At 45.3% G+C, this 23,854-nt stretch overlaps 1 protein-coding gene across 1 annotated transcript in view; it reads right to left on the bottom strand.

The window, feature by feature from the left end:
• Positions 1-23,854, bottom strand: part of LOC137431078 (unconventional myosin-X) — an 87,420-nt gene that overhangs the window by 49,498 nt on the left and 14,068 nt on the right. Inside the window, exons 2-3 of the mRNA XM_068121973.2 lie at positions 21,513-21,591; positions 13,551-13,677 (exon numbers count right to left, since the gene is read on the bottom strand). Coding sequence (XP_067978074.2) covers positions 13,551-13,677; positions 21,513-21,522 — 137 coding nt within the window. The 5' untranslated portion in view covers positions 21,523-21,591. The remainder of the gene's footprint in view (positions 1-13,550; positions 13,678-21,512; positions 21,592-23,854) is intronic.

The raw sequence follows: 23,854 nt of genomic DNA, 5'->3' as shown, positions 1-23,854 counted from the left end.
GGAACCGTGGTTGTTGTTGTTTTTTCGGTCCCCTTTTTGAAGCAATGTTTTACGGGCCGGATGCCCTTCCTGACGCCAACCCTTTTTGCCGCCTTTAACGACAAACAGGGAATTACCAGTGAACTGGTCCTCAATTAGCCAACCTCGGAATGACAGGCCTGAGTCAACCCCCCTGGCGTTAATTCAGCGATCGACCGGGATTCGAACCCAGGATCCTAGGATCCTAAGCTGGCACCCTAGCCGCTAGCCAACACCAGGGTGGGTGTTGTCTAATATATGTCTAATAAAAGAATGTCTAATAAATAAAGGAGATATAAGCACACCTGACACTAGGCTGAGGCTTCAGACTTTGGCACGCTCATGAGGCTGCACCGTCAAATAAACTGTTCCAACCCATCATTTTGACAGGCTTTTTACTAGAAGTATGATAATACGAGTGCCCTTACCAATAACTTCAGCAGGAGGGGGCTATGAGGCCCATCAAGCCTGTGCAATGGCTGCTTCATGGTCACAAAGATGGTTACAAAGGGTACAGAGACTTCTGCCTGAAGGTCTGCCTCATCCATGGTCTGCCTGATGACATCCTCCTCCTCACTCCTGAGCACATCCCCCAACCAACTTAATGTTCCTCTTTGCTAATATCCCTTACCCCTGCCAACCTCAAGATACCCTCAATTCTCTTCCTTTCCCTCAGACAGATCCCCATCAGCCCTCTCAGCACCTGCATATCCGTCCTCCATGGCAATCTAAACTCTGCCTCTCTCAAGGCCCAAGCACCCACTCCATAAAGGAGAACTGGTCTGAGTATCATGTTGTAAACATCCTTCCTCTTTCTGTCACATGCACACACACACACACACACACACACACACACACACACACACACACACACACACACACACACACACACACACACACCCCTCTCTTCCTCTCACCTCCTCCTCCCCTCATCCATCTTCCTTCGTTCTTCTTTTTCTTTTTCCAGGGTGAACTGGGTCTTGTTGCATTATCCCACCTATATGCATTGTATCTGAGGTATGCATTTTGGTATTTAAAGGGAAAAAAGTATTTTGTTACCTTCACCCTTCACCAACAAAAGGTGGGTGGAGCTTATATTTTCACCCATGTTTGTTTGTCTGTCTGTCTGCAGTTTGTGTATGAACAGGACATTTCAACAAGTTATGGATAGATTCGAACAAAACTTGGTGGACAGGTTGGGTGTGTGACAAGGAAAAATTGATTAGATCTTTGTGAAGATCTGGTTCCAGATGCAAGAAATTTCTAAGTGATTCTTAACCATTGAGTCACAAGGCCAAAAACTATCTATAGGATGATATTTCTAGAGCATGACAAAACTTGGTGTATGAGTTGTTTAGGTGACAAGAACAAGCTGATTAGATTTTGGTTCAGGTGCGGATCCAGATCTAGCCAATCAGTGGGATACAAAACGTAAACTGTTCAGCCTGGCGAAGGTATGTGCTCTACCGAGTGACGTTATAGTTACCCTCACCAGAGGATAGGGTATTGCAGTTCGGTCCATTTGTCTGTCTGTCTGTTTGTCTGCTTGTCTGCACAGAATAAGTATGCGTTTCTCTGCAATGATTGGGTCGATTGACAGGAAATTTTCACCATAGGTGCGTCTCCTCCTGTAGAACTTTATAATGATAATTATGACGTCATATATCACGTGGTACGGGTGCCATCTTGGAAAAACCGAAACACTTTGCACCTCTATATCTCTGAAAGCTCTGCATAGATAAAATTGAAACATGGCTCATTGTAAAAAAAACTCTCCATGGGAAATAACATATGTTAATGATGATGTCATAGGTGCCTCTATTATGACGTCATAATTCGACAAGTGCAAAACGTCATCCGATCAAGATGAAATTTCTTGAGCATCGAGGGATAAATTGGTGGAGAAAATAAATAAGTAATAATGACGTAATCGGTCACATGGTTCGGCCACCATATTTGTTTTAACACAAAAGCTGTAAAAACTATTTTTCTCCAAAATGGCTGAACAGATCGAGGTGAAACATTACATGTACATATGATCGCATGACATTACATCACATACCCATGACAAACAAAAAGTTCTGGGACTATGATGTCATCGGTCACATGGTTTGGCAGCTACACTTTTTTGAAGAATAAACCTTTAGAAAATCTCTGGTGTTGGGCTAGCGGCTAGGGTGCCGGCTTAGGGTACCAAGGATCCTGGGTTCGAATCCCGGTCGATCGCTGAATTAACGCCAGGGGGGTTGACTCAGCCTGTCATCCTTCCGAGGTCGGCTAATTGAGTACCAGTTCACTGGTAATTCCCTGTTTGTCGTTAAAGGCGGCAAAAAGGGTTGGCGTCAGGAAGGGCATCCGGCCGTAAAACATTGCTTCAAATAGGGGACCGAAAAAACAACAACAACCACGGTTCCCGAAAAAGGCCAACCCCCGCTTTGCGGGGAAAAATGGCCTCTAAAGGTGGTTATTTATTTATTATTATAAACCTTTAGAAAGCCACTCCTCAAGAACGGCTGAACAGATCAAATGGAAACTTCACACATATGTTCCCCATGCCTTGGGGATTCCATGGTGTCCTTGAATAATTAATACATTACATGGTTTAGTGGCCATATTGGATTGAATGAAAATCTTTTAAAAATTATATCTCTTGAACCGCTTCATTGATCGATGTGAAACTTCAAAGTAATGTAGTAGTCGTAAAGAGGAACACGTATTTAAAATTTCAATACGATTGGTCGTACGGTCTGGCAGCCAGAAGTTGTTATTTTTTTTTGAAGAAGAAACTCTACTATATTATCGTCGCCAGCCATGTGGGTTTTCAATATATCTATTAATTATGTACTATTTAAAGTCAGTGGCATCCTGTCTATTAATTACATACGTCTATTAATTATGTACTATGGGAATGCACCTTTCGACACTTTGGACTGTTGAGCCCCATTGGACCTTTGAAGAACCTTTAAGACCACCCCCCCCCCCCAAGACCCTTAAGACCACCAAGACCCCCAAAATACTCCAAAGACCCTAAATACCATGAAGAACCAGAGGACCCAAAATACCCCAATGACTCCGAAGACCCAAAAGACCCCGTGGACTCAAAACACCTCAATGACCCAATAGATCCAAAAGAGCCATTGGACCCTGATGACCCCAAAAGACTGAGGATAGCCTCATAAAAAAATTTATCGAAAATAAAATACTGAATTCAGTTTTATAAATAGGACGTCATGTGTCACACGTGTCTGATGAAAGTGTAGTGTCACATACAAAATAATGAAAGACTGTACAAAAACACCCCACAAAATACACCACATAAACACATCCTAGTGAGGGTCTGCAATCTCTGATTGCTCTTTCTTGTTTATATATGTGTTCATGTGTGTTGTGGTAAAAAGGTGGTAATCTCCTTGAACATTGTGGTGCAAAGGTTGTCGTCTTCCTTTTACTTTGCATATTTTTGTTATCTGATGGCATTAGCATTGCGGTAGAAATGTCTTGGCATTGGAGGAATGGAGGAGTGGTGGAAGGGAGGGCGAGGCGATGAGAGGGGTTGGAGGGGAGGAGGAGGAGTTGATGTCTTTGTTGTTTCCTAGTTTCAGTTTCAATTCTCTAAATAGTACATGACAATATGCTTTTTGTTTTTGTTGTTTTAGTATTGAAAAATAGAAAAACAATGTTTGATGCCAGTATCGCAAAGCTTATGTAATGCTCTAGTTTTACCCTCGCGTTTCTTGTTATTGGCATTTCTTTTAACTAGGGCATTGCCCGTACTATATCTATATCTAAAATTATATCCCCCCCCTCTATTTACATGAAATGGTTTGGTCCAAAGCGAACGGCTTGCGAGTACGGTGACAATCCCCCCCCCTCTATTTACATGCAATGGTTTGGTCCAAAGCGAACGGCTTCCGGAGTTTGGTAAAGAAATCGCCATCGCGTGCACAAACGCGCAGGAAAGCGAATGAATCGCAAATTCGGTTTTATTAGTTTTAAAACATAGTTTAACGCCAACATAGTTTGCAAACGTGAAATAAATGAATACGCTCTCAAATGTGCCATCCGAGGCAGAGTGTGTCCTCCACGTTCGGCACACGCGATCGTTCGCTGCTCTCTGATTGGTTGAATCGTTTTTTGGACATAGCTCGGTAAGTAATTGTCCGATTAATATGAAACCTTGAAAAGGCACATCCTCGGGTCCCCAGCAATATACCTGGCAAGTTTCAAGTATATCGGACCCGTGGTTGTCGAGAAACAGCGGTCACAGACAAACAGACGTACAAACGTACAGACGTACAGAGATTACTGGAATTATAGATAGATAAATCCTTTCATTATTTTTCTGTACATTTTAAATCAGGGTTTTCGTGTGAGTTTATTTTCTGCAGGTTTGAGGACTTCCCGGCGGGATCGATCAGGTAAGTGCTTCAGCTTCCTCCCCTTTCTTTCCCCACATAGATGAAATCTGCATTTGGGCATCGCCTTCAGAGTTTAAAAGCTTGCTTTGGCGATTCGTGACTAACCCAGTATTAACCAAGGGGACTCACAGGACAATTGGTTAATTTCAGCCAAAGAGAATTTCAGCCATTTCACATAGTGACTGAGCACGAAAGAGAAATGGAGATGTGTGAATGGTGTGTGTGTGTGTGTGTGTGTGTGTGTGTGTGTGTGTGTGTGTGTGTGTGTGTGTGTGTGTGTGTGTGTGTGTGTGTGTGTGTGTGTGCGTGTTCGTGTCTTTGTGAACAAGATATCTGGAAAAGTTCTGAACGGATTTGGATGAAAGTTGGTGGGATGATTGCCTTTGGGATAAGGAAGAATTGATTAGTTTTTGGTGAAGCTCAGGATATTATTCCGGATCCAGGAATTCTTTTGGGGAATTTTTTACCATTGGAAGATAGGACTCATTTTTTTTAACATTATCTTCTATATATTCTATATTTAACATTGTGATATGAAAATAGTTTCCCTATTTGTTGTAAATGTAGTTTAAACTCGTGGTTATGCGTTAGAGCGGTGTATTGTTTAGCAGCGTCGTCTTCAATGTTCAATTTTTTATTTATGATAAAGACATATTGTCATTTTAAAACCACCAAAGTGTGTATTAGGTTTCCCCTTTTCATAAAATGTATCGGTTGATACGTATAATGGTTTAAAACTTCTTTTTTTTAACCTCAGAAGAGATATCAACATTTACCTCAGCGAATGTCAATCGCGGTGTCAGGATTTGATGAACTTATAAAGACTTAGGTGACTTATAAGTGTGACAAGCATGTGCACGGGATTCTTCCCAGAAGAATGAGTAGTCGCATTAGCTTGTACGACTTAAAATGAGCGAGTTTTGTTTTCACGTTTGGGCTGTAGGAGTTGCGGACAACGAGAGGGTGAGACACTTCTTGGCTTGTTCAAAGCTCCTTTATTTCAACAGAACTAACCAGCGATCGGAACTCATGCATCTTTTATAACACAAATCACTCTTAAGTGGGCGTGGCTCCAACAGCCGAGCACACGCCACGCCCATACCATCAATAGCCCCACTGGTCCCATGCCTGTGGATTATGTCTCAATGGGGTAACCCCCACATGCGGCCCCCAGAATTCACTCGCACGGGCAATGTCAATTTTCGGGGGGTCTTAACCACCTGGCCGAAACGACTGATGACCCGAGCAGGGACTGTTAGCGGCTTGGCGGTAGGCGGGCCAACCGGGGACTTACCCAACGGGGGACAGCCCCACCGTGGGGGTTGAGCCAACCGAGGGGGCTGGTCTTGGTCCAAGTGAGCCGGCTTGAGGCCGTCCACCGAAAGGTGGTCCGGTTTGCCGCCGATGTCCACCACGAAGGACTTGTCCCCGGCCTCCAGAGCGTGGAAAGGCCTGTTGTAAGGCGGCCGAAGTGGCCCCCGGTGTGCGTCATGGCGAACAAAGACGTACTCCGCTGTACGTAGATCCGGCGGGACGTGGGCCTGAGGCAAACCATGTTGAGATGTGGGCACTGGTGCAAACATCTTGGCATTCTCCCGGAGAACCGGCCGCTGACGGGCAGCGGACCAGGGGCTTGTGGCGTCAGGCATGAACTCCCCGGGAACCCGCAGCGGCTGGCCATAGACGAGCTCCGCGGATGAGGACTGGAGGTCTTCCTTACGGGCTGTCCTGAGGCCCAACATGACCCACGGGAGTCTGTCGGCCCAACTGTCATCCCGGAGGCTGGCCCTGAGAGCAGCTTTCATAGAGCGATGGAACCTCTCACACAATCCATTAGCCTGGGGATGATATGCAGTGGTGCGATGGAGCTTTACCCCCAACCCCTGGGCGACAGCACCCCAGAGCTCTGAAGTGAACTGGGGCCCCGTCTGAAGAGATGTCCGAGGGGGCGCCAAAACGGGCAACCCAAGTGCTGATGAACGCCCGGGCCACATCGGCGGACATTGTAGATGTGAGCGGTGCGGCCTCTGGCCACCTGGTGGTCCTATCGATCATCGTGAGGAGGTGGGTGAATCCCCGCGAGGGGGGAGGGGTCCTACCAGGTCCACGTTAACATGGTCAAAGCGTCGCTCGGGCACTGTGAATGGCGCCAATGGGGCCTTGGTATGGCGATGCACCTTCGAGCGTTGGCACTCGACACAGGTGTTGGCCCAGTCGCGCACATCCTTCCTGAGCCCGTGCCAAACGAACTTCGCCACCACCATCTTTTGCGATGCCTTCCTGCCCGGGTGAGAAAGACCGTGGACGGCATCGAACACCAGCCTCAGCTGGTGGGTACGACGGGGCGAGGCTGTCCCAAAGAAACGTCGCACAGTAGCGTGGTGCCCGTGTCCTTGAACGGCACATCAGACAGTCGAAGCCCCGTGACTGCCGCCCTGCAGGCCTGGACATCTGGGTCGGAGATCTGATCGGCCGCCATGCGGGCGTAGTCGATGCCAAGGTGAACCACGCCAGCTATGGACCGGGAGAGACAATCGGCGACTGTATTATCCTTCCCAGGAACATGTTGGATGTCCGTCGTGAACTCGGAAATGAAGGAGAGCTGGCGTTGTTGACGGGCAGACCACGGCTCCGTGACCTTGGCCATGGCAAAAACCAGGGGCTTGTGGTCCACAAACGCCGTGAACGGGCGGGCTTCCAACAGGTAACGGAAGTGTCGGACAGCTAGGTAGAGGCCGAGGAGCTCAGGATCAAAGGTACTGTACTTTTGTTCGTTAGGGCGGAGCTGCCGGCTAAAAAAAAAGCAAGCGGCTGCCATGCCCCGTTGACCCAATGCTCGTGCACGGTGCCAATCGCATAGTCCGACGCGTCCGTGGTGAGAACAATCGGTGCGTCGGGTGACGGATGCGCCAGCATGGTTGCGCTGGCGAGGGCCAGTTTAGCATCCGCGAAAGCCTTGGCCATCTCCTCGGTCCAGTCAATGGCGCGTTTGGTAGGCTCGCCCTTGAGGACCTCATAAAGGGGCCGCATCAGCTGGGCCGCACAGGACACGAAACGATGGTAAAAGTTCACCATGCCCAAAAACTCCTGCAGGGCCTTGACGGTGAGGGCTGAGGGGGCATGGAAAACCCTTCACAGCCTCCACTTTAGATGGCAGAGGGACGGCCCCCTCCCTCGTGATGCGATGCGGTGGCCAAGAAAGTCAATTGAGGCCACCCTGAACAAGCACTTGGCCGGGTTAATGATCAGGCCATGCTGACTGAGGCGTTCAAAGAGCGCTCGGAGGTGAAGTATGTGCTCCGTCCTGGAAGCGCTGGCGATGAGGATATCGTCCAGGTAAACGAACAGAAACGGCAAATCCCGCAACACGCTGTCCATCAGGCGCTGGAAAGCCTGGGCCACGTTCTTGAGCCCAAAAGGCATACGGAGGAATTCGAAAAGCCCGAACGGTGTAATCACCGCGGTCTTAGGAATGTCCTGTGGCCGGACGGGGACCTGGTGGTAACCACGAACGAGGTCCACCTGAGAAAAAAAAAACTTTACCGGCCAAGCGGGCAGAAAAATCCTGGATGTGCGGGATTGGGTAGCGGTCGGGAGTAGTGGCATCGTTAAGGCGGCGATAATCCCCGCACGGGCGCCAACCGCCACCCGGCTTCGGCGCAATGTGGAGAGGTGACGCCCACGGTCTGTCGGACCATCGCACGATGCCAAGACGCTCCAACGTGTCGAACTCCGCCTTTGCGATAGCAAGTTTCGCTGGGTCGAAGCGTCAAGCCCGGGCGTAGACAGGTGGGCCGGTGGTCGGAATGTGATGCTCCACCCTGTGTCTGACGACAACGGCCGAAAAGGTGGGCCATGTAAGGGCCGGGAACTCGGTGAGGAGGCGGGCGAACTCATCAGAGGTCGAGAGCGTGCACGCAAGCCTCGTCGAGGCGGACCTGCTCAGCGAGCATGGAAGCGAACTGAATGTCTCCGCATTAATGAGTCGCCGATTTTTAACATCCACCAATAGGCCATTGGCGGAGAGGAAATCAGCGCCCAGCAAGGGGGTGGACACCCTCACCGTGACAAAATCCCATTTAAACCACTGCCCGCCAAAGCACAGTGCCACGGTCCGTTTGCCAAAAGTCTGAATAGCACTGCCGTTGGCGGCTTCCAGGGCGGGGCCGTGACTCCCGGCCTCCCGGTCCAATGCCGACGCAGGTAGAACGCTCACCTGGGCCCCTGTGTCGCAGAGGAAACGACGTCCGGAGTCGGTGTCCGAAATGAACAACAAACTGCCCGAACGGCCGATGCTCATGGCAGTTAACGAGCGCCGGCCACCCCGTTTCCCGACTCGCTGAAGCTGCAGGGTGGCCGGCATGCCTTGGCCTTGGGCCCAAACCTTGCGTGGTAAAAGCATAAGCCTGGGGCCTTCCGCCGCTGGGCCATAATGGCGGCCGCAACGGTGTCTGCCCGCGGCGTAGGCTCGACCGGGCTGGGGTCCCATGCAGCCGCACTACATTGCTGTCTGGTGGAGAAAAACTTGTCTGCTTCCCTGGCCAGGGCGCGGAAATCCTTAACAGACGAGTTGGCCAGGGCTGACCGTACCTGACCTGGCAGCTGTTGCAGGAACAGTTCTTTGAAGAGGAAACATGGTCGGTGGCTGCCCAGGAGAGACAACATGCGGTCCATCAGCTCCGACGGCTTGGGGTCACCCAGCCCGGGTAGAGAAAGTAGCTGGTGGGCACGCTCGGCCTCAGTGAGCTCGAAGGTTTCGAGCAGCAGTGCCTTTAGCGTCTTGTACTTGCCGCCCTCCGGAGGATCCTGGAGAAGGCTCACTACTCTGGTCGCAGTGGAGCCGCTGAGCGCAGACACGACATAATAATACTTCGTGTCGACAGCAGAAATGCTCCGAATGGCGAATTGGGCCTCAGCTTGTGCGAACTAAACGGCAGCTTGTCGTTCCCAAAACTCCGGCAGTTTAATCGAAACTGCGCTTGTCGCCATGTTCGTTTGAAGCTCCGAAAACGTTCAAGAGCAAGACGGGGTCACCAATGTAGGAGTTGTGGACAACGAGAGGGCGAGACACTTCTTGGCTTGTTCAAAGCTCCTTTATTTCAACAGAACTAACTCACGACCGGAACTCATGCATCTTTTATAACACAAATCACTCTTAAGGGGGCGTGGCTCCAACAACCGAGCGCACGCCACGCCCATACCATCAATAGCCCCACTGGTCCCGTGCCTGTGGATTATGTCTCAATGGGGTAACCCCCACAGGGCTAGTTTTACATGTATCCCTAAGGAATGAAACGAACTTTTTTCCTGGCTTACAATTTTATTTGAAGTCACACATGCCTCAAAATACACTCACTTATATAGAATTGAACGCTGAATCCGAAAATGTAAGTGAAATTGCCTTGGATTTTTTTAACATTATCTTCTATATATTCTAAATATATATCTGTGCAGTGTCTGTCTTGTGTTGTCACTGAACGACTCCCTCAAACTTTTGTGAAATCGTACTATTCCAACTTGACCAACGGCGGGAGTATGCGCTCTACTGAGTGGCGTTCTAGTTGCAGCTGTTTTAGAGTACAGGGTAGGCGGGGTGTTCAAGATTGTTCTATCAAGAAGATATTCCTGCGGCTGAGTGTTGATCTGTCGAGGATCGGTTATCCCTTTTAAAAACTTTTCTCGACTTTTAATAAACACCCTCAAGGTCAGTTAAGAGCATGGTCAGAGCCCAATTAATAAGATATTCATCATAATCCAAGACATACAAAATCCGAGACACAGAATTATTAAATTTTCAATTTATAAGCATATATAATTATTGATAAGAAAAAAAAAACATTTCCATACCAATAAATACATACAAAGGTTGGAAAAATAAATCGTATTACAAGGACAATTGTATTTCGTTCCAATAACTCGTTAAACAGCCCTCGTCAAATGCAATTGTGTTCACATTTCATACAAAATACATTGGAACGTCTAACAACCTTTTTATGTTTATTGTATCATCCTGCACATGTCCACTGAAACAAATTCATATAAAATGACACAAGTTGCAGCAATCAAACTAGCAGTGATTGTTATTGTTTGGTGTATAACAAAATTAATTAATATAGGATGGCAGGATTACATTTCCCATCCCCACCAGCCTGTGAATGCCACGAGAATCGCCTGTCCCGTGGAATCGGTGGTACGGCAGCTTACAAACGCACCTTGTTGTAATTGTGGCCTCGACAAAGAGAAAGTGACCATAATTCCATGTGATTAGATCTCAGGAATCATCAATCTCATCATTATCATCATGGTTGCCCTTTGTAACCAAATACAGCCATTCAATATGATGCAGGAACAACCTGGGTACATCAATTTGTTCATAGCGCAGATGCTGCTGCCCAGACTGCAATCAAACCCAGACTCTTTTTTATGTTGGTGAATGATGCAAACATGTACAAACTTTCTCCTTCCTACGAGTAAGTGTTTTCCAGTCAACATTCTGACAGAGAGAGAAACAGATAGTATTGAATCACACAGGTAGACTACCTAATTGAGGAGTGTTACCATAAAGAAAAAAAAGAAAAAAAGCGAATCATTTTTGCTTCTTCAGATGATGATGATGATTTTGCATCATTCATCATTACTTCAGCTGAAGCAGTTTCTCGGCTATTGGGCCCAATCCTGGACGGGTCGCCACTCCAATGCAGGATACTCGAATGGCTCATTCATCCCATTAAGCCGGTACTCATTTTTCTGACCTCAGAAGGATGACAGGCTGAGTCAACCCACCTGGCGTTAATTCAACGGGATTCTAACTCAGGACCTTAGGATCCCAAGCTCGCCGCCCTAACCATTAGGCCAAGACCAGGTGATAACAACCATAGTGCAAGTTTGTTAGGCCAAAAGGCCTCCTCTTGTGTTGAAGTTCCTTGAAAGGGAACTCGTATTATCATTTTTAACTTTGCCATTCGCTGTCTTTCTAATGCTGGATAAAGAATCGAATTAGTGCATCCAATCAATGGTGCATCTCACCTTTACATCCACGTAACTCAGCACCTTGATATGTATTTTAGGTAAACAATGGACTTACTCTCTTTCATGTCTGTGTGATTCAACAGGTATTGCAACTTCAATGAAGCCGCCACCATTGGCACCCTTGCACTTTTTTCAAATAATGCACCATTTCTTCCAGAAAATTGTTGAAATAAAAAAAAAATATTGGTATCGACAAATGTATTTCTTTGGTTTGCAGTGGAACAAAATAAAAAAGCTTTAAAAAACTACTAAATCTTGGCTTATTCCACACAGAAATCCCAAAATGGCCCGGACAATATTATTGGCACCTTTCAGAAGTTGTTAGAAATAATTAGATTTCAAGCAGGTGATTCTTCCTCCTTTAATTTGGAATTGAATTCACCCGTGGTGAGTTGTAGGTGCCTACAATATAAATTCAACTATTGCCTCATTCAACCAGTTTGAACAGAGAAAAGGAGTCATTTTGCTGTTTTGTGTCACTGTGTGTTCCACATTGAGCATGGAGAAAAGAAAGAAAACTAGAGCATTGTCTGAGGAGGTCAGACACAAGATTGTAGCCAAGTAGCAATCTCAAGGCTACAAGTCCATCTCCAGAGACCTTGATGTTCCTGTGTCCACCGTACGTAATGTTATCAGGAAGATGAAGGCCCATGACACTGTAGCCAACCTCCATGGACGTGGCCACAAGAGAAAACTTGATCGAAGATTGCAGCAAAGGATTATTCGAATGGTGGAGAAAGCACCTCAATCAACTACCAAACAGATTCTAGCTAACCTTCATACACAAGGTATGACAGTTTCAACTCGCACCATCCGTCACCAACTCAATGAAAGGGGGTTCTATGGTAGGAGACCCAGGAGGACCCCATTGTTGAGAAAGAGACATAAGAAAGCCCGACTGGAGTTTGCCAAAACGCACCTGAACAAGCCAAAATCCTTCTGTGAGAATGTCCTGTGGACAGATGAGACCAAATCAGAGCTTTTTGATGAAGCACGTCATCTCTATGTTTACAGAAAACACAATGAAGCCGTTAAAGAAAAGAACACCTTCCCCACAGTCAAACATGGAGGAGGTTCAGTGATGTTTTGGGGTTGTTGTGTTGCCTCTGGCACTGGGTGCTTTGAATGTGTGCACGGCAGCATGAAATCAGGAGATTACAAGGCATTTTAGAGCGCAATGTTGAACCCAGTGTCAGAAAGCTGGGTCTCCGTCGAAGGTCATGGGTCTTGCAGCAGGACAATGACCCCAATCACACTTCAAAAAGCACCCAGGAATGGTTCAAGTCAAAACACTGGACTGTTCTGAAGTGGCCAGAAATGAGTCCAGATCTCAGTCCCATTGAACATCTTTGGGGAGATCTGAAAACACCAGTTTGGAGACGGAACCCTTCAAATCTGGGAGAACTGGAGCTGTTTGCACAAGAAGAGTGGTGTAGGTCAAACTGCCAGTAGAGAGGTGGAGGAAGCTCATTCATGGCTAAAGGAAGCACTTCACTGCAGTTATTTTGTCCAAAGTCTGTGCTACTAAATATTAAGTTTAGAGTGTCAATAATTTTGTCAATGCCATTTATTTTTATTTTCTGATTTAAAAGGATATATTAAGTTCTGAATCAAAAACAAAGGTTCTGTAATATTAACAGTGAAATAAAGAGTTGTGGAGACCAAATACTTTTGTCAATTTCAACTTATTTTTAGAGAAAATTGTGAGTTATTTTTTTTAAAGTGCAAGGGTGCCAATATTTTTGGCCATGACTGTATCTCACCAGAACAGGTGTTGCTGAATGTAAGGCAAATCGGGCAGCCAATATGCTATTACTAATTCAACTGATGAATGAGATACACTGAAAACATTTCTTTGTTGATGCTTGATGCATGTGGTAATGAGACGACGTCATCCTCACAGTGTTAATCTCTGATTGCAGTGGCAACCGACACCTGCGTATCAAACATTAGGCAAGACTGCCTCAAGTTTCCAGAGCAATAGCTGGTGTGCATGTCATCATCCCTCACTACAAGGTGGAAAGTTAATTGGAGGTACAATAACAACAATCAACATTCCCTTTGCTGTCCGAGTTTCTCACAAACCTGCCATAGGGGTCGGCATGGTGATATGGGATGGTGACTCTTTGCAGACAGGCTGGGACAGGGAAGCGGGATGGACACGATGCTTGAGACAACGTCGATAGGTTGCGCTGCTGCAACATGTGATCCGCTGTAGAGGGAAGCAACAAAAGGTTAATCAGCATCTTTATACCCCTCCGAAGATTGCAATTACCCATCGTAAACAAGGTCAGAACTTTTCATAACTGAAAAGAAAATATTCGCATTAATCAGTGTTCCGTTCTATTACTTTCAGGAACCTCACCCAGTCTAATTAGAAAAGATGCAGACTGGAGGTAATTCAGCATCTAAATATGTACATCTTGTTGTTTTGATTCTTGAGGGTAATGAGGTGAGAGTGCTAATGCGTACTCTTGACATTTAAAATTTTTCCTCTGAAGAAAAGATGTTTATTTATGCTGAGAGTTATTACAACCGATCTATCCTTCCTCCATGATCCCCCACGAAAATCACCATGTACACACATACACACGTCTCATACATGTGGATATACAGAAGACTCAATACAGCCACTGAGCTTGGTGGAATTGCCGTCACTACCCAGGGCACTCTGGTTACCATTGACGCCACAACAATGGCGGCACCTTTCTCACCACACTCAGCAGGACATTTCCTAAGAAGGAATTTTCTGCTCCCCGGCAAGCAAGGAAGCAGCACGTACCATTTTTAAAGTCTTTGGTATGACTCGGCCGGGGTTCGGACTGCTGACTACCCAGACTCGGAGCAGATGCCTTAACCATAACACCATCGAATCTGGTAAAGCCCTCTCGAGACTTTGTTACTTTCTTCAAGTCTATACCTGGTCATCCTCCATCCCTTTGTTCCTCTTTTATCTCAACTTCTGCATTCTCCTCCTCGAGTTATCTCATGCTCTTACCCCTAATCAATTGAAGATGTCAGCCAACCGCTGCTTCCTGTCCTCTCCTACACCTAACCATGAGCCATTCCACTGCTATTAGATCCATCCTCTGTCACAATTGACAATGTGACCCTCTGTGACAATTCTGATATACATCTGCTTGATATGCCCTGTTGCCAAAGCAATTGCTTTATCAATCCTTCTCTCTGTGTCAATCCTTGACCTCTGTATAGAAAAGGCGAATAAAGGTTATACATGGCACTTGTGCAAAATGAAGTCTTCAACAAAACAAAACTTCCTGTAGAAAGTTGAATTTACCCCTACCAACTAAAAATTAGGTAAAAACCATAAAAACAGAATACTAAGCAACAAATTAACACAGGTGTATGAGAAAATACACTACAAGAGAAAAGATGGCGTAAAAGTGTAAATGAATTTCCAGGCACCAACAACACAGTGCATATGGGAGAGAGGTTCTATGAGTTTTGAACACGTGACCTCCGTCCAGAGAGGTGGATACTTCTGTCTGTGACAGACAAGGATGAGTTGATAAAGGGAAATGTCATCAATAGAGGGTTTAATGCATGCCAAGCCAATGGTAAATGGGCCCTGTGCTTTTTCTGGTCTTCATCAATGATCTCTCTGGAAAATCCTCTCTATCTCTTTGCTGATGACTCTACTCTCTGTCGCTCCATTCCTCATCCCTCAGATCGGCAGTCTGCAGCCTCCTCACTCTCTACAGACCTGGACAAAATCACAGACTGGGCAAACAAGTGGAACATGTCTTTCAATCCTGACAAATCTCACACTCTTACGATGTCTCTCCGAAAAGACCAACTGGACAACCCTCCCATCCACTTCCTGAATAATCCTCTCCAAGAAGTTCTGTCACTCAAGCTTTTGGGTCTCACTATCTGCCATGATCTTTCCTGGGAAAACCACATTTCCAAGCTGGCCTCCAAAGCCAGTCGCCGACTGGGCATCCTCCGTCGTACGAAATCCTTCCTTGGCACACCTGAGCTCCTCACCACATAGAAAGCTTTCATCCGCAGCTCAATGGAATACTGCTCTCCCCTCTGGGCTGGTGCCCCTGCCTCACACCTAACCCGTCTACACGCTGTTGAAACCAAAGCGTTCAGAATCATTGGAATCTCCCACGATGAAGCTAACTCCAAGGGTCTTTCACTCACTCACCACAGGCAGGTTGGTGGTCTTTCCGTCTTCTACCGACTCCTTTCTGGCCTTGCCCCCCCAACTGTCTCTGGGCTCTGTCCCCCAAATATTCCTACAGGTCGCACAAGATCTGCCTGCAACCCTCTTATGGTTAAACTGCCAAAATCAAGACTCTCTGCTCACCTTCACTCCTTCATTCCTCTTTTCTCCCGCCTCCGGAACAAACTCCCTCACTCTCTTGAATCCCAATCTACCATCCAGGTCTTTAAAACAGCTGTCACCACCATCTCTTATCTTCCCCCATCCAAAACCTTGATCTTTTCCACCCCTGCTAATTTCACCCCAAATCCACTTTTTTGAAATACCAACTTCTGTTCGGGAAGTCCTTGGTGTCCTTGTGTTTTATACTTCTCCCACCCCTTCCCACGCCTCCTCCCCCCAAGCCCTCTCCCTCCCACACATCTCCCTGCTCTCAAATGTTGTGTTTGTGTGCTTCCCCTTCTCTCCCCATCTTGTCTTCCGCTCCCTCCTTTTATATATTTTGTTTGTCTGGTTGATTTGTTTGTGAAATAAATGTTAGCTCTTTCACGAGCCTCGATTCAGTATACAAAAAAAATAAAAATGAAGTGTGACACTTAAAAGTGAAAATTTTCCAAATATGGATGATGACCCAGCAGTCGAAATGACACAGCAATACCTCACCAAGCATAATGTCAGAGAGGTGAAAGTCAGAATCCAGCAACCTGTAAAGTATCTCGACAAACTACGATCAATTGTCGTACACGTTTATTCACTCTGCCGATACAGGCCCAATTCACCTCAGCGCCATCCGAGCTCGCGCGTAGTGATACAAGGCCGTCACGGTGTAGGGATACCATGCGGTCACGGTGTAGGGATACAACGGTGATTATTTGCACTACATACATGACATCCTCCCCTTTAAGTCCAAAATTACCAAGAGCAATACGTGCTAGATTTCAAGAATTGACAATTCAAAAGCAACATTTCCAAAACATGTGAAAATATGTGTGCAAACGATTATGAGAATAATGAAAATACGTGAAAATAGAACATGTGTCACCGTGAAAATAGAACATGTGTCACTGTGAAAAAAAACATCTTCAAAGATTCAACCGGTCGGGTGCTTTTCTCTCACGCATTGAGCGTCGCGGTGTACCAGTGGATACAGAGTCCAAGGTGATCCCTTTGGGTGGCGGTGTACCAGTGGATACATAGTCCGAGGTGATTCCCTTGGTCTCCACGAAGGGTGTAGCGTTCGCAGAGGTTTTCGGGGCATCCGAGCCGGCTGGAGCGGCCACGACGATCTCCGGCAGTGGTGGGTCGAACTGTTGTCCTGACTGTGACGATGCTGCAGGCTCTATCGATTCACAGTGACGGGAGGTTATGTGGTCCTGATGTCGACGAATTTCGCAGCCGTCCTGCAGGCGAATCACACAGGACAGTGGATCTGGCTTCTCGATGATGTCCCCCGGTAGCCACGTCGCACCTGCACCAAAATTTTGGGCAAACACTGGATCTCCAATGTTGATACATCGACTGATGGACGACTTATCGTGCACCAACTTTTGATTAAGCTGGCTCTGATAAACGTTTGATGATATGTCTGGTTTGAGATTGTCAAGTGTCGATCTCACGTGTCGTTTCATCAATAACTCAGACGGAGCTGCACCGGTTGTTGGTTGTGGCGTGATGCGGTATTTGAACAGGAGACGAGAAAGCTTTGTTTCCAGGGTTCCCTCCTGAAGTTTCTGCAATCCGGATTTGATGATTCCCACGGATCGTTCGGCCAAGCCATTTGAAGCCTGGTGATGTGGGCTGACAAACTTATGTTTGATGCCGTTCCGACGTGTGAACTCGGAAAACCCGGAACTGGAAAAACACGAACCGTTATCACTCACGATCATCCTGGGCAGACCATGAGTGGCGAAACAGCGTCTGAGTCTTTCGAGGACAATGGCTGACGTAGTACCACGCGCCACATAGGCATCAATCCATTTTGTGTGCGCGTCCGTAATTATTAGAATCATGCTGCCGTTAATAGGCCCGGCATAATCGAGATGCAGGCGATGCCACGGTTCGCTGGGCCATTCCCAGGGATGCAGTGGCGCTTTCGCAGGTGTATTCCGGGTGCTCTGGCAGGGGTAACAATGTCGAACATGATGTTCGATATCAGCATCAAGATTCAGCCACCACACATAGTTTCTGGCGAGTGACTTCATCTTCACAATCCCGGGGTGACAGATTTCATCCATGACCCTGGAACGCAGATTTTTCGGGATCACGACACGACATCCCCAGAGTAGGCAACCATTCTCCACGCTGAGTTCGTTTTTACGTGCTTTAAAAGCCGCAAAATCTGGGTCACCCTCAGGTAGCAAATGCCATCCAAGCTGCACAGCCTGGACAGTTCTGGACAGAACGGGGTCTCGTCGAGTATGAGTGTGGATCTGGCCAGAATCGACAGCACAATCTTCCAGATGATCCATCAGTGCGATAATGGATCCTGGTGTAGGCGAATCATCAACGGATTCTGGAAGGGGTAACCGACTCATGGCATCTGCATTTGTGATAGACGAACCGGGCTTATAACATATGGTGTAGTCATAAGCAGCGAGAAACAGGGACCAGCGGATGATCCTGGGCGGTAGTGTGTCAGATGTCGCCTTAGTTGGACCAAACAGACTGATCAGCGGCTTGTGATCAGTGCGAATCATGAAATGATGTCCAAGAAGGTACTGGCGAAATTTGCTGACGCCGAAAACGATTCCCAATCCTTCCTTGTCAAGTTGGGAATAGTTCTTCTCTGCCGGGGACAACGTTCTGGATGCAAATGCAACCGGTCTTTCCACACCACCAGGCATCACGTGTGATAATACACTCCCCACTCCATACCGACAGGCATCGCATGTCAGCACAAGATCCTTCTCTGGATCAAAATGAACGAGAACATTGGACGATTTGAGCAGATCCTTAGAGGTCTGGAATGCTGATTGTTCGGTAGACCCCCAGCTCCAGGAGATTCCTTTCCTCAAAAGCCGATAAAGGGGGCCCAAAACGTCGGTCACATTCGGGATGTAACGACCATAGAACTGAAGCAAACCGAGGTATGACTTCAATTCGGTCACGTCTCGTGGAGCAGGAGCATCCTTGATAGCTCGGACTTTCTCATCTGTCGGGTGTAGACCCTCGGCATCAATCGTATGACCCAGGTATGTGACTGATGGCACCATAAACTTGCACTTGTCTCGACGCAAACGTAGGCCGGAGTCCGAAATCTTCTTCAGAACTCTCTCCAGGTTTTGTAGATGTTCCGCGTCCGTACGACCAGTAACCAGAATATCATCCTGGTAACAAACGACGTTGCATTCGGCGGCAAACAAACTGTCCATGACACGTGTTAGCAGCTCAGTGTTACAGTGAGCTCTTGAATAAAGACTCTTACAAATTACCGCGTTGTCCGCTTCCTCCTTGTTTACAAACAGCGCGCGTAACACCGCGCTTTACTACTGTGGCACCAACTGCAACATCAGAGATTGTCCCAAACCAAGTTATTTTCATCATAATAGCCGAAAGATTCTGTAGGGACCAAAAAAAAAGGTGTTGATGCTGTATTTGTAAAAGTGATTCAACCCGTTACAGGTATCATCGAGAGCAGCACTCGGTAGACCACACACTTCCGCCAGCTGAACAGTTTACGTTTCATTGCCCACTGATAGCCGAATCTGTATCCATACCTTAACCAAATAATTCTCACCTACCCAACTCATCCACCAGGTTTTGCCCAAATCTGTCCATGACTGTTTGGGATATCGCGCTATATATAGTTTTTAGCCCTATCTCTCAATGGTGAAGAATCACTTCATCCAGATCTTCAGCCAAGACCTAATCAATTGGTCCTTGCTACACACCCAACCAGCCTAGCAAGTTTCGTCCGAATCCGTCCATAACTTTTTGAGATATGCTTAAAGGCAGACAGACAGACAGACAGACAGACAGACAGACAGACAAATATGGGTGAAAACATAACCTCTGTTCACCTTCGGTGGTGCCCGTAATCCCAACAACGGTATTGCAGATAAACTCTGTAATTGGCCAAAACTAAACAAAATTCGGCTGTGCATCACAAAAAATATGGGATGTGAAAAACCATCCCAACTAAACCAAGTGATTATACAAATCTAGAAGCAATGTCTGAGAAAAATAATTCGTTCCAAAACATTCATTTTAATACATTTTACAAAACTATGAATCGATTGCCCGAGTCACCATCGGATGCAGACTATTCACCTTCACACATCACTCTATCATATCTTGCTATTTCATGTAAACTTCCAAGTAAACCTGTGACCTTTACCTTACAAACCAAGTCACCTTTATATACCTTACCTTTACAATCAAATTCCATCAAAATGTGTGTGTTTGTGAGAGTCCTCACAAAGTCCTCACACTCTTATGGTTAAACTGCCAAAATCTCGGCTCTCTGCTCACCTTCACTCTTTCATTCCTCTTTTCTCCCACCTCTGGAACAAACTCCCCTCTCTCTTCAATCCCACTCCTCCCTCCAGGTCTTTAAAACAGCTGCTCACCACCATCTCTTATCTTCCCCCATCCAAAACCTTGATCTTTTCTACCCCAGTTAAAACACCCCAGATCCACTTTTTTGAAATTCCAACTTTTTTCCTGGAAGTCCTTGCTGGGTGCATGTGTTTATTTTATTTTTTTACCTCTCCCACCCCCCCCCTCCCCCTTCTCACGCTTCTTCCCCCCAAGCCCTCTCCCTCCCACAGATCTCCCGATGTCCCTGCTCTCCATCTTGTTCTCCTGCTCCCTTTATCATATATTTTATGTTTTATGTGTCAGTTTGTCTTTTTTGTGATCAATGTTAGCTCTTACACGAGCCTCGACCTTGTATACAACAAAAAAAAAAATCCTAATCTACGTGTTCGAGAGTTACCCATCTCCCCTGCCACATTTGTTTTGGTCTTACTCAGAGTAGCTGTTGAAGGAATTTTTAAATTATTTTACTCTGATCATACATTATTATTGTTGATACGGTTCCAATAGCATTGATGTGAGTGCAGTAAAAATATGACAAAAATTTTCACAGAACTTGTAAACAATGTCACATGCTGCACTTTGTCCAATGGGTGTTTGCCTTTCAAAGAGAAGACCAACAACAGCGCAAAGTCAACAACAGAGGGAAATCCCACGAAGTTATTTCAAAAGAATGACTTTCTCATCATGCTATCAAAACAGGTACACCACAATGGAATTCAGACACTCGAACAATAAGAAAAACGTCGAACAAAAACAGAAAATTACAATTAATTTAATAAAGTTCTAGCAGTGTCCATGTGTTTTATACCTTTCCTCCCCCCCCCCCCCCCCCCTCTAGCATGTGCCTTCCCACACCTCCTCCCCCCAAGCCCTCTCCCTCCCACAGATCTCCCGATGTCCCTGTTCTCTGCTGTTTTACTTGTGTGCTTCCCTCTCTCTCCCCATCTTGTCTCCCGCTCCCTTTATTGTATGTTTTGTGTGTCCGTTTGTTGTTGTTTTTTTGTGATTGATGTTAGCTCTTACACGAGCCTCGATCTTGTATACAAAAAATAATAATAATAATAAAAATTGATGATTTCCTTTTTTGCTCAATCTGTGACTACATATACATACTCGTATATTTTTAGAATTTTATTCTTGTCAAGTCAAAAGCTTTAATGTTTATTTATCTTTTTGGCCTTTACGTCTCTTTCAGCTTGTCCACAATTACTTTAGATTCAGTCGCGAATATACAATGTCATGGCATTTATATTACACGTTATATAGAGAAGGACGAGTGTAAGAAATATATCTGGAGGAAGCCAATTACTGTGTACCTTGTATCATGAGATCCTCAATGTCTTCCCATGCAGATCAGACAACCTGATCAATGGACTTCATCCCTCCTCCGTGGAACTACAATGGCAGTAACATTTGAATAGATGACGGTTATACCATTCAGTAGTTATGGCACAGCACCAACAAACATAAATAATACCTTATTATTGCCACCCACGTATGCATAACCGAGGTGGCAAAAACAGTATTAATTTTTACAATCCCCCATCAAAATCTCATTAAACTCACGGCCGACACGTCGGTGGAAAAACACACAAGACGTGTTGGGGGAAGGAAGACAACCTAAAGTAACTTCTGGAATAACATTTGTGGAATAAGTCATTGGAACATGCTCTAAAACTACATTTCGTTATTGGTTCACCAGTTATCAAACAGAATGACCACTATATTCGTCATGGGTGTGTGTCTGTGTGTCTGTCTGTCCGCAGCATAACTACCCGATGATATCATCCGATCTTGATGAAACTTGGGTGGGAGGTTGATATCATGATCTAGTTGTGTCCTGCCTAGAGTGGGCGTATTGCGCCCATTGTGGGCGGAGCCACGCCCGAAAAAGATGTCTTTTTAGGGGGTAATCGAGTTCAAGCTACATCTTCTCCAAGGGGTTTGGTGGAATCTGACAGGGGTTTCGATATTTGGTTTGGCGAATGTCATGTGTCTAGCCCCACGGAGCTCGATTTTTCATTTTCGCCCCAAGGTCAAGGTCACAAGGTCACGAAATTTAGAAAAGTCAATTTTTGATGGTTTTATTACATTGTTCGCTTCCTGATAGGGTGAAATGTCGTACATGATCTTATATTATCACATACATCATGAAATACAAGTTTTCCAACAAATTTCAGAATCTTCGACTTTTGACCTTTGAAGGTCACAAAGGTCAAAGTTTCAAAGTTGTCGGAATCGAACCGAATTTTCGGTATTGTGCCGCTAACTAACCTCATAACTGATTATACATTATTTTCTATCTCATTTCAAGGTCAGTAACCTTCGTTTTGACATTTCCGGGCCTGGCCTGTCCGGGCCTGTTTCGGTTATAGTCCGTCCTTTGTCATTGAATACCGCTCGCTCTTGAACCATCGTCGTCTCCTGACTTGTTCTATTTTATTTACAAGTCAACCTGTTTCGGATTCGTATTTGGTGTTCTGCCCGAAAGCATGTCCAGTAGTGCCGAGGACAGTTCCTTAGCAAGGATTATACTGTATGGTTTGCCCTTGCCCCTCGCATCAGTAGTTAGGACAGGACCATGATAGTTGGCCTTCTCTTCACGAAGGACACCGTGGGATCTTTATTGTCCACCAACTAAAGCTGGCAGATGAGTTGCCAGTTTTAATGCCCATCCGAGGAATGATACACACATTGATTAACCACCTGGCCTGTGAAACACGGGGATGACAGTTTATAGCTGCGTCGGGTCTTTAACTCAGGATACAGTGCTTAGAGACAAATGTGAATACCTCTAGGCCTAGGCCATCCTGTCAACCCCTAAACTGTTTGACCATTTAAAATCTTTTCAACAGGTTCATTCAAAACACTTTCTTGGACCTCATTCTATAAACTGTACTACATTTAATTTGATCATATGGCATAATTTGAGAGCCCTTCCAGGTGCATCCTGTCCATGATATTGAGACTGATAACAGGTCATGTATTCATTCTGTATGCTCCAGTGGAAAATTGAGAATGTAAATATTTAGAAGATAATGAGAAGGGAGGATGATAGTAGAGAGAAAGGAAGGTAAGGGAGTATGGAAAGTAAGGGGAGTAAAGACACGTGCATGGACCACATGGGGATATTAAAATAAGTGGGATGACAAAGGGGTAGAGGTTAAAATAACATAGTCTAGATATAATATAATATAATACATAATAAATAATAATATATATAATAATATATAATATAATAAATATTATACATAATATAAAAATACAGGTTTAGTAATAAATACATTGTCCAAATATAATATCATATATAATAAATATAATAAATAATATATTATAATAATATATAACATTTATAATAATATAATATAGATATAACATGTAATATAAAAATACAGGTTTAGTAATAAATACATAGTCCAAATATAATATCATATATAATAATAATATATAACATTTATAATAATATATAATATAATATAAATATAATATATAATGTAAAAATACAGGTTTAGTAATAAATACATAGTCCAAATATAATATCATATATAATAATAATATATAACATTTATAATAATATATAATATAATATAAATATCATATATAATATAAAAATACAGGTTTAGTAATAAATATCTTTCCTCTTCTCCAATGGCTTGAT

The sequence above is a fragment of the Myxine glutinosa genome, chromosome 1 (assembly GCF_964187855.1).
Source record: "Myxine glutinosa chromosome 1, kmMyxGlut1.1, whole genome shotgun sequence".
Lineage (NCBI taxonomy): Eukaryota > Metazoa > Chordata > Myxini > Myxiniformes > Myxinidae > Myxine > Myxine glutinosa.
This window is presented reverse-complemented; position numbering and strand designations above follow the sequence as displayed.